The sequence below is a fragment of the Euprymna scolopes genome, chromosome 35, assembly GCF_053919585.1.
Source record: "Euprymna scolopes isolate OS-2025 chromosome 35, ASM5391958v1, whole genome shotgun sequence".
NCBI classification, from domain to species: Eukaryota; Metazoa; Mollusca; class Cephalopoda; order Sepiida; family Sepiolidae; genus Euprymna; species Euprymna scolopes.
In genome coordinates this window covers 74,343,094-74,355,430 of record NC_136516.1, presented here as the reverse complement: position 1 = coordinate 74,355,430, position 12,337 = coordinate 74,343,094, and the positions used below count along the sequence as shown (strand labels likewise).

At 37.1% G+C, this 12,337-nt stretch overlaps 1 protein-coding gene across 2 annotated transcripts in view; it reads left to right on the top strand.

Annotated features, from left to right (window-relative positions):
• The window catches only part of LOC145259935 (matrilin-1-like), a 66,287-nt gene that overhangs the window by 41,128 nt on the left and 12,822 nt on the right, over positions 1 to 12,337 (top strand). Inside the window, exons 3-5 of one of the 2 annotated variants that reach the window (XM_080117898.1) lie at positions 2,488 to 2,639; positions 4,873 to 5,311; positions 8,967 to 9,115. In XM_080117898.1, coding sequence (XP_079974024.1) covers positions 2,488 to 2,639; positions 4,873 to 5,311; positions 8,967 to 9,115 — 740 coding nt within the window. Of the gene's footprint in view, positions 1 to 2,487; positions 2,640 to 4,872; positions 5,312 to 8,963; positions 9,116 to 12,337 lie in introns of both variants that reach the window. The other variant, XM_080117897.1, reaches the window with a different exon arrangement.

Below are 12,337 nucleotides of genomic sequence, written 5' to 3'. Positions count from 1 at the left end.
TGTTATTTTCTCTATCCGGTCAACGTCAGTTAAACCGGCTAGTAACAGGAAACATGATTGTTTTTTGTTTTTTTTTGCTGTTTTTTTTTCTAAATAATAAACATGATTATAATGCTACGCTAAATAAAACAAGATAATTCCGGTGCATTTAACTGAACTGAGAGATGTTATCAGGATAAACTGCTGTGGTTAAATCACCCAACAAGCTCTTTAATGCTATCTGCATAAACTCCTACGCCCATCGTGGAGGAGCGGCAAATATCTATCTATCTATCTATCTATCTATCTATCTATCTATCTATCTATTTCTTCATTTCTCGCTTTCGCTTTCCCTCTCTGTCTATATCTCTCTCTTTCTCTCTCTCTCTCTCTCTCTCTCTCTCTCTCTCTCTCTCTATATATATATATATATATATATATATATATATATATATATGTGTGTGTGTGTGTGTGTGTGTGTGAGGAGGGGAAGGATGGCCCGGTCGTACAATATGCTTAAACATGATATTTTAATTTATACAGATTGCGTATGAATTTTATCGAATGTTATATATTATGAAGAATAATTTGCCCTGTGGGCTAATTCGCAAATAAATAACTAAATAAAAATAATAAATAAATAAAATATAATAAATGAAATAAAATAATTCAATGAATAAATAAAAAAAAATAATAACAATATTATTCATCAAATTCCGTCGTTGTTTAAAATATCACGTCAACTGATATTTGGGTTTGACAACGGATGTCCTGGAAAAGTCATTTCTGATTAATGTTTAGTTTTAAAATATGCAAAATTGGTTCGTGTTATGTAGATTATTCGATGACGTTCTTTATCGACATTTTTACTCACTTAAACACTATTTTCTATTATAATCGATAATTTGTTACTCTCACAATCAATTGTCAAAAAAAAAAATCGAAAATGTTAAAAAAATGAATTCCCCTATTTCTATTAACGCTGAAAAAATAATTTGGATGAATAAAAAAATGTACCCGCCCCAATTTTCTCGTCCTAAAATTGAGAAACCATTCAATCATATATATGGGTTTACTGCTAACTGGGCGAGAAAGGGGGGGCATTACTCATTAATTTGTATAGAAGAATAATCCCTACGATAAAATATATTAAAAAGTTTATTTTCTAATTTTGTTGAGATTTTTTTCAGACGGTTTACATGTAATCGAAAAAAAAAAATGTAGAATTTTAAGTTTTGGAAGTTTTTTTTTTGGCGGAGGGGGTGGGGGTGATGATAAAACTTAACCGTGCCTTTTCAATCACTCTAATTTCTATTGAATCACGTAAATTACTGATAGTGGATTTCGTTTTCTATTTTTCATTCATAAGTGACACTTTACGAGGAAAAGTAATGCCTCCTTTTTTTATACTGCCCAAAATAGATTAAAATGTATTTCAAATTTCATCGTTATGTCTGTCACAACCTGAAAATTTCATCTGTGTTGCAGGTATTGACGGTGTGAGACTAAGAAATTAACCCCTTTCATAGACCTGCATCAGAAGCTAAGAGGCATCATAGGATTTCTGGCAAAAGTGCATTGAGCATGGTAGTGACTTTGCAGAGAAATAAATTCTGGGGCACAAAAGGTTACTCGTTTTAATTATACTACTTCCGCCTTCGTAGTTTTTTTCAACTTTTAAGTTAAAAAAGAAATCAGAAGCCTTGCTTTTGGAACTAATCTCGTACGACAAATGTCACCCAGGCACAACCATAATTGGTCTCTGGCAATGTTGTATATCCGCTGCGGCCAATCGTCAAATGTGTTGTAAAGTCTATATAAGTTCTAAAAATCAACCTCTGTCATTTCACAATGCATACACTTGTTTGTGATGACAAAAGTCACACAGCTGGATATAAAAATATTTTGTTTATTCAAAAGAACCTTTTCAGTTTTCGAATGACAGTTTTGACATTAATGGCGGCATGCGTGGCGGGGGGGGGGGTGATGTGCGGTAAAATGTGTTGCTTAGCTCGCCTGTCGTGGTCACTCTCTCCATTTTTCTGTTGTCTACCATCTCTTATTGGCCTAGATGGCGTCAATATTCCAATCATGCATTGTCTTGAAATTTGGATCAATCTCGTTGACCTAATCTCCGGGGATTCTACGTCCCACATTTTGACCTCCTTTGATGTCAAACCCGGGCACCCGCATCCAGGTTCCTGGCCGACTTTTCCTTGACGTCACTTCCCGGGGATCTGGATTATCCAATAGCAAAAGTGCACTGAAAATGGCGGTAACTTTGCAGAGAAATAAATTCTGGAACATAAATGTTCGCTCGTTTGTATGGTATCACTTCCGTCGTCATTGCTCTTCAATTTTTTTAATTAAAAAAGGGACGCTTTTCTTTTTGAACAATCCTAATATGTTATATCGGACAAGACTATCAAAAAAAAAAAAAAAAAAAAACCGCACTCGTAGGTGTTTAGAAACGCACTTGCTTTTCATATCAATTCTATATCTTTTCAGTCCGACCCAACTTTACATGCGAAGGCAATCCAGTAGATGTCGTGTTTGTTCTTGATTCGTCGTCCAGTATTTGGGGAGAAGATTTCCTGAGCCAGTTACATTTTGTCAATTATCTAGTCGATCAGCTCGACATTGGAAACGGACCCAAACAGGTGAATATATTAAACTTGGAATGATTACAAAAAAAAAAAAAAAAAGAAAGAAAGAAAGAAACAATAATAAATTTCTATATTAGACGCTGTCAACTCCCTTCCATAAGTGTTTGGAGAAAAAAAATAAAGAAAATCTAGAACAAAGGTCATGATAAGTGCGCCTGATAAAAAGACAATGGAGAGAAAGTTGTTCACGAAGACACACAGTCGAAAGTTGAAATGGGATTGTTAATCAAGGTGTAAAATGTAACTGGGGAAAAATTGGTTATACAGGTCGATATATTTAGAGTTAGTATACAGATAATTTTAGGAGTCGCAGTGAATTTTGCGACGATTTACGACAGTTAGGAACAGTTGAGGACAGTTTTGGCTTGGCGCGTTGAGTCAATTTCTTGTTTAGGGTAGTTGAACGCAAGTTATGACTCGGAGCAGATCGACACGATCTGATGTCAATAAACGCACACGGCCTCGATAGAAGACGTATATGTGGATCTTAGCGCTTAGATCATTGTTTCCGCGATGGTGTCATCCACACAGCCAGAACCTAATCGATATATAGAGAATGTATTGGCGTCTTTTATTTTTATCGAGTTTATGTTTTAATTTTTTTTATACTTGTGAACCCTTGCTCGTCTCCTCGGCAATCTCCAGTGTGAGTGACAACGACATGTGCAGAACTAAAAGAAATGAAGTTGAAAGAGACCACGGAAGCAGCGTTGGTGTCAGCGATTTTTGTCGAGTGGGAGAGGCATGTGACGTCATAACGCTCCCATAAGCTTTGTATCGACTTTTAGTTCTTAAAAATTTTAGAAATAAGGATAAATGTCTAATGGAACTAAATTTGGCTACATATATGCAGACATGTTTCGGCTATAACTTTATCAAGGTAAAACTTCGAAAGGTACTATTTTTTTAGCATCTTTCACGACCACACGTTTATTTAAGTTCGTTGGCTGATGACTGCTGACGTGTCGTTGAAAGAAAGACTAACACTGCCAAAGCACAATTATTTTTTTTTGCAATATCGACACACGTACCTGATGGCTTTCAAGGAAACGATCTGACAAGTAGTAATTTTCTTGTTTGTTATTTACTTTTCAGTGTTTATTATTTAAACTGTGATGATTCGTAGACATTTATGCAGACGACACTATCATCCATGGCAACACTTCTAAGACCAGAAACGGCCAAGATCTCAGGTTTCCCTCTGGTTATGAGCACGCGCTGCAAACGGGGGAAAACGTGGTTAATTTTAATGCATCAAAAACTGTGCTTCTCTCTTTCCACCATCAACGCTCTGACCCACATTTGGCCCCTATTAAAATGGATGGCACTTACCTTGAGGGCACCCCATGTTTAGACAAGCTTCTTAGTCTGACCTTAACTCCTGATCTAAAACGGAGCACATACATCAAATCCGGGGCCAAGGTCGCTAAAGAAATGGCTGTAGCATTCTACCGCACCAGTAGATATTTCACTGCTGATGCAATTCTCTACTTGTATGGGAACCAAGTACGTCCTAGGATGGAGTACTGTTGCCATATCTGAGCAGGAGCCACTCAAAGCATCCTATCCTGCCTGAATGCAAGACCTCGTAATCTAGTAGACGACGCTCTTTTCTCTTCTCTGCAACCTCTTTCTCACTGAAGAGACGCTATTGCAATTATCTTGGCAATTGTTCCACTGAGCTCTGACCTATGGTCGCCCTCACCAATTCTTTTACAAAAACACTCGCCTAGTAAAAATCACTATTAATACACCCCCCCGCTCCATATCCGTGTCTAAGCCTAAACATGGATTCCATGAACAAAGCTTTCCTAAAATTTTCCGCCAGTGGAATTCTGTTCCACTGGGCTGCTTTCCAGCTGACTACAATATCATTATTTTCAAGTCCAACGCAAACAAGTTCTTATTCAACCGTCTTCGTAAATAATCTAATTATACCTAATTACTCTCAATGACAATAATGCACACATTAAACCTTATCCTTAAAAGGCCCCCAGGCCTGGATATGTGGTAACCCCCTTTGTTAAAAATAATCGAAAGTGTTATTTGTAGAATATTACAAGAATATATTCAAGCTGGCATAGAATATGATACAGATAGCCTGCAAGGAAACCCTGGGTCCAATTTCAACAACTCGAGAGATTACACTGGCCAGCTTCCTTTTCAGTTTCTATTGAAATATACAGTTAATAGATGACATAAGAATACTGTTTCTTTTTCATTTAAGGCTCGAGTTGGCGTCGAAACGTTCAATGATGCTGGAACCGTTCACATCGACTTGGATGAGTTTTTCAACAAGAAAGAACTCAAAAAGAAAATCGCAAATATTCAGCAGATCCTCGGGAACACCAGCATTGGCGATGCGCTGAGCGTGATGCGGGCGAGAATGTTCACGCAAAGAAATGGCGCGAGACCAAATGTGAAGCATGTGGGCGTCATCCTAACAGACGGTGAATCCCAAGACAAACAGAAGGCACAGAGGGAGGCTGCGGAAGCTCGTTATGACAACATCGAACTGGTCGTCATTGGAATCGGCAAGTTCATCAGCCGATCGGAGCTGGAAGGGATCGCCAGCAGGCCGCAATCAAAGTACCTTTTCTATACACCGACCTACGCTGCCTTGGACCACATACGCGACGATGTCCTGAAATATACCTGCTCAAAACGTAAGACTTTTTTGTTTCATCTCATTTTATTTTTATATTCACCTCTAGCAAGGCATACTGAGTGGGAAGGGAAGTAACAAGATGTCTGTTCACATTACAAATCAATGTTTGTACTATCAGGAAAACTATGAGCATGAAGGGAATTCCAAAAGTAGTGTGACTAAAGAAGATATCAGAGTAGGAAATGGTGAGATTTTGCTACGGTGTCGGGATTTTTCGTCGATGATTTACAAACGCATTTTTGTCCACATTCACTTTTATTTAGTTCAAGACTACTGTGATAAAGGTCAGATTTACAAGGGTTCGATATTGACTTGCTGCCCACCTCAGTGACACAATATTCGAAAGTGGAGATGTCAAGCCAGTGCCCCTAAAGGAGAGTCATGCTTGCCTAGCAAAAACTACCTGGGCGTCTCCATCAACATTCACCTGTAGAGGTGCCTCAGGCAACAAGCGATAAACTTGCTCCACCCGAAAGCCGGGTGGCATGGCCTGGGGAATTGGACCTCCTAGATAATACCCAGACGACGTATCTCAGTCCGACAAGTAGTGAGCCAGTTTCTGGCTCGCACCTGTCGGGTTGATGGTGAAGAACGGAGTGTTGACTGGTACTTTCTATCCAAGTCACCAGGCAACAGAAGCAGCAAGCAACATTAAAATCATCTGAGATTTATAATGGGGTAGTCTGGGTGGGGTGTTGAGCAAATGTTTGTTCACATTGCCTTTACATTTCTGCATGTTCGTACAAGCAGGAACACGGAGAACAAGAAGGGAATTCCAAAAATTAGCGGTCTAAGAAAATCTATCTATATATCTATAACAGTGAACGTGTCTGTGTGTGTGTGTGTGTCTGTCTGTCTGTTTGTGTGTCTGTGTACATTTCCCTACGCAATAACTCTACTAATTTTCACGCTACAGACTCGAAATTTGATATACAGGGTACTGAGATTTGGAAAAATCTACGTGATCGGTTTTCGGGCAGAAATTTGGCTGTTAAGGGAGTCAAAGTTCAACGATTTAACCTTTGAGAACTCTACCAAACTCCTCCGACAATTTTGGGTCCAAACACTTGAAATTTTAGATATAGGTTACTTGGCATGGATCTAACTTAACTCGATTTGAGCCCAAAACAATACATTTTAAGGGGTCATTCTAATTTTAAACAGTTGACCTTTTTTTCTTTTTTTTTGCTCAGCATACACCGTCAAACACCCGGTCAACGCCGGGGTGAAATGCTAGTAAGCTATAAAAGTAAAAAATCTTCAGGCATTTAGAAACCTTTACAGTAAAGAGGTGGACTTTTGATGCTAATCAAGTAGATCAGGGTGCATTTCGATTAAGGGGTACATTTAAGGGGTGCATTTAAGGGGTGCATTAAGTTTATTCTTTGTTTCATCTGCTGTTGTACGAGGTGCCTTCAATAAGTTTCAAGACTTTTTGTGTACAGGCATTTAAAATTATTGCTATACATCTTATGAGATGACTGACTAATTTTTATGATTTCAGGTTCAAATAAACAGCTAAAGCAGGAATTGGAATACACCCTACTAAAGCCTGATTGTCACAGCGGGTGAATTTCAAAGCTGAAATCTGGACATGAAGACACCCAAGAAAAACGATATGCAATAAAATTCTGTTTTAAATTTGACAAAATAACATAGAAACATATGGAATGCTACAGACTGCTTGTGGACCATCTTGCATGAATCGAGAATCAGTCTTTGAGTAGCATAAAAGATTCAAGGAAGACAGGGAGTCTGTAAGGGATGGTGAGATTTGTGGGAGGCATAAGGAAGCCAGAACATCAGAGCTGATTGGTCAAATAAAGAATTTCATGGATAAGGATAGTCGTGTGTCTACAGAGACAATTAGTGCACAGTTTGATGTCAGTGTGGGAACTGTATACACAATTATTCGCGAGGAACGGAAGATGCGAAAGATTGTCCCAAGGGTTCTCAGAGAAGATCACAGACTATGTGACCAAGATGAGCATCAAAACAGTTCCTCACCCTCCCTATAGTCTAGACGTTGCTCTTTGTGACTCTTGGTTATTCTCCAAGTCCAAGGAAAAGCTTATAGGCTGTCTTTATGAGACAATTGAGAAGATGAGAGAGGCTATGATAAGGGGCATTGACACGCTCACACAAAAGGACGTCCATGGTGCTTTGCAGGAGTTGTTTGAACAGCATAACAAGTACATTGTAGTTGATGGAGATTACTTCAAAGGGAACTACAGTTTCAAGTGTATACTATCAATTAAAGTGCCCATACAAAAAAAAAAAAATCTGGAAACTTTTTGAAGGCACCTCGTAGTTCTTCTCATCGAGAATCTAATACATTATAAAATTGTAATGATATCGGACTGTCAGCGAAAATAATTATCTATACGACTTGAGGGAGCATATATTTGCTAGTATAAGAATGTTTTTCCGTAGGAATGACGAGGGTCATCTGATTATCCTAGAGGAATGATGGATGACATGCGCTGAACATCTATTTTTTTCCGTTTGAGCACGAATATGTGTGACGTCAGAGTTACACATATTCGTGCTCAAATCACGAAATGTTTTTTTTTTTTTTTTATAAATGTAGTCGTTACATACATGCGCAATAGTAGTTTAGAGAGAACCACTGTAACGCGCCTGGTCTTATCAATTGTTTCACAGGGAAAAAGAACATCTTGTCTTTCTCCCTTGCGACGCTAAAACTTCACGTATTCGTGCTCAAATCACGAGAGCTGAAATTTGTTATATGAACATATCCAGTTTCTCACAATTAATAAATTACAGTACATGTCGTCGTCGTCGTCGTCGTCGTCGTCGTCGTCGTCGTCATCATCATCATCATCATCATCATAATCATCATCATCATCATCATCATCAGCATCATCATCATCATCATCATCATCATCATCATCATCATCATATCATCATCATCATCTATATATATTAATAGGGTAATATCTTTAACGTACGTACGTACGTGTGTCACTGTTTCCAGATTATAAATTAGTCTATCGAGAGATCCTATTTATTACAAAGGAGGATAGTTGATACAATATTACGATCATTAAATTATTAGTATATAGATGCGCTAATTTAATGTTCTTAGTATGTGATAACCTTTTATCCTCTTTTTAATAAAAAGGATCTCCCGATCACCGAGAACGCAATGTAAAAAAATAAACAATAAATAAAATTATGTAACTTTCAACCGTACGTGAAACTAAAATATACCTTCTTTGTCTTCTGGCTAGGATACAAAGGTAGTATCTGTTCTGTCTAAAGATGTTAAAATGATAGTCTGGTATTACTGTTCGCGCCGGGCGTCCATACTATAGAAATATGTCACAGACTCCTATAAAGGAGATAAACCGTAATAACAAGATATATTCGGACACTACATTAACCAGATTAATTAGATAAATAATTTTACAGTTTTAACAAAAGGGTTACAATAATATCACGGGGTTTTCATTCACGCTGAACGTCCACAGAATGCCTGGCAGCGATATATTATATATAAAATATGCCGCTGTGAGATTTCCACATGCCCCACTAGTTGTTGTTATTATTATTATTATTATTATTATTATTATTATTATTATTATTTTTTAATTTTTATTTTTTAAACAATCTTACTTTTATTTTAGCAGAACCGGACGTAGTTTGCACAGACAGACCGATGGATTTGGTGTTTGTCCTTGATACGTCATTGAGTATTTTGAGAGAGGACTTCCAGAAACAGTTGAATTTTGTTAAAAACATGGTCGATTACCTTGACATCGGAAGCGGACCAAACCAGGTACGAATTGATTAATTGTTTGATTGCAAAAACACGGTCCATTTTTCTTTTTCATTAGTATTAGGATCGCGACTTATCAAGGCCAAGATAAACTTGGGATAATGAGACGGAATGATTGTCAACCGAAAGATGAGAAACACCATTGATCAATTGTATGAACTTTGTTTTATTATTTATGGAAATATCAAGTTAGAGCGGGCTCCTGTAAATGGATTGCAATCTCTAAAAGATTGGAACGCAGACTCCTGATGTTGGAAAATTTAGTAGAGACCCCCGTTATGGGTTGAGGTACTAAAGCTTGTATTTTGTTCCCAGATGATTCATATTGGAATTGGGAAATGTGAAAGCGTTGAATGCAGAACATAAGTAAACAGATTCTCTTTGAAAACTATTGAAGAAAGAAAAGCTATGGTATTGACATTTCCCACCAGGTACTGCGTGATCCAGGCTCTATTTACCAAACGGTAATGCAGTCGCTTCGATATTATGCACCAAGAGAGGATACGCACCGTTTCAGGGTTTTATTTCTCAGTTATTTCTTTGCATATCACATTCTCACCGATGTAAGATCAAATTATCTGAATCGTATTTCAAACACCGACTCAATTACAATGGACACCACTAAACGTTTAGCGACTTAGTGTCTCACGTTAGTCAGCTGAGAAGCAACTCCGCGGTATTGGGTTCCACAAATGGGAAATTCTAGGTTGACAAGAAAGTGCTTACGGTTTTTAAATTTTAAATTCGGATGAACATAATTCGACTCAAACAAAAATCTATTGATTGAAATAAGTATTATCATCATCAAAACAAGTGCATTTATGTAACGTAAAGCAAAAATGTTGCGTTCTGGTAGCGATGGAATCGCTGAAGGTGTTTTTGATATCGCTTAAATTTGTAAAGCATTTCTCACGCAGAAAGTTGTCGAGATGCTTGAAAAAAATGGTAAGCCGGTAGGTGACAGATCTGAAGAGTATAGCGGATAAGGCAGAGTTTCGTATCACAATCTGTTCAGCTTCTGCCGGGTCGGTTTAGAAACGTGTGGCCAAGCATTGTCGTTGAGGATAATTTGGCCTTTTTTGTTGGCTAATGCTGGATGTTGTTGCCAATTTTCTGATGGATTTCATCCATTTGTTGACAGTAGTTCTTCGCCGTAAAAGTTTCGCCTGCAGTAAAAAAAAAAAAAAAACTGTAATGGATGATACCGGTCACAGACCACGGAAGAGTCAGCATGACCTTCTTTTAGTGCAACCCTGGCTTCGGAAAGTGTCGGCGTCTAACCACTGAGCTGAGTGTCGCGGGTTGTCGTAAAGAACGCACATTTCATCACAAGTCACAACCCTGTCGAGAAACGAGTCGATCTTGTTGCGTAAAAGAAGGGAAGATAACACTTCATAACAGCGTTTGTTTTAGTTGTCGTTCAGTTCATGAGTCACCCCTTTATCAAGATTTTGTCTTTCCAATCTCTCAAGTGGTTGGAAATCGTCGTATACGTTACGTCTAATTCAGAAGCAAGTTCTCGAACAGCTTTGCGTGCATTAGTTTGGACTAAGGCTCTTAATTGATCGTTGTCAACACCCGGTTGCCGACCATTGCCCTCATCATTTTTAAGACCCTCGTCGCCACCACAAAATTTCTTAAACAACCATTGTGCTGTGCGTTTAGTAGTGGTTCCTGGGCCAAACGCTTCGTTGATATCGCAAACTGTTTCAGCAGCTTTTCGGCCTAGCTTGAATTGAAAAAAGAAAAATGTGCGAATTTTCTTTTTGCCCATCAACGTAATGAAAAGAAGGAATACTTGTTTTAAAACGATTGTAATTTAAACGATTAGATCGAGCGAAAATTCTCTTCAAAATTATATATAAAGTAAAGATTTAATAACGGAAAATTATTTGAAAATACATTATTTGAAATCAAAATTATAAATTTCTTGTCCACCTAATAGTTATGCGAGTATTTGTTGTGAATAGGGTGACCATGGAATGAAATTACGTCGAGCACCTGCGCAGAAGTAGAATTGCTAGAAGTGAATTTTTTTCATTAAATATGTTTGTTGTTTTTTTTTTTTTGCTACACGTTTGCAGACATGATTAAGTCGTAGTTAAGAATCAGTTGGATTTCGTCTAGTCAAGTTCTTTGTATGGAGATGAGGATGAAAATTGAGAAAAAAAACCCTAAAAGAACCAACAGAAGTTTCCTACTTTCTGATCAGTCTATGGATGGAAATATTCAATGTTGAAAAAAAATATTTATTGTTCCCAGTTAACGAAACAGATCTGGAAAAAGTTTATTTTTTATGTTGAAAAAATGATTGGTGAAATGAATAAAACATTTTTTTCTTAATCATTTTTCCGATAGAGATTAAAAAAAAACAAGTTTCGTGGTTAGTAATCCGCTGAGGTGTTCATCGCGAATGGTCTATTTAATTGCAAAACTTTAAAGTAAAAAAAGTTTAAGATTTAGAGTTTAAAAAGCCGGCGGTTTCGACAGAAATGAGAAATCCATTCTGTTAGGCTAGGAATAAGTCAGTAATTTTGTTATTAGCTTCACTTTTAGCTTTGGTAATGGATACCTTATATATACCTTTTATTAATGATTTACTATGTTGATAGGCTAAAAAGCCACTGAAGGATCCTAGAGTGGAATTTTAGCCTTTCTACGTAGTATATAATTAGTAAAAAAATAACAAATAAAAACAATATTTTTATTTGAATTCTTCGAACTACTGTTCCCATGTTGACTGTTATTTTCACAACGTTTCGGTCGATGTAACTTCCGACCTTCATTTAGTGTATCTGATCGAGATTGGTAATCTACAGGGAATTTAGAATGCAACCCTTTATTTAATCTATGGGGAGGATAGCATGATCTGGTTCCGTTAACCATGACGGGTAGAAGTTCTAAATAATTCACAATTGTATTTTCAGTGTCTCTCGCACCTGAGATTGAACCTTTAACCTACAGAAGAGTGTAACTTTAAAAATTGAAATATACCAAATACTTTTATGCACCATGTCACAAGTTATTACATCGAGAGAAACGTGAAAATAACTTTCGAGATCAAAACAGTAGTCTGAAGATTCCCAATAATAAAAATAATCCACCATCATCTAAAAAATTCAGAAAAAAATAAAAACATATAGAAATATTTTATTGAATTAATTTGGAATTATTTTGGAGATGATTAAATTGTATAATTTTTTATTTAATTATTTGAAATAT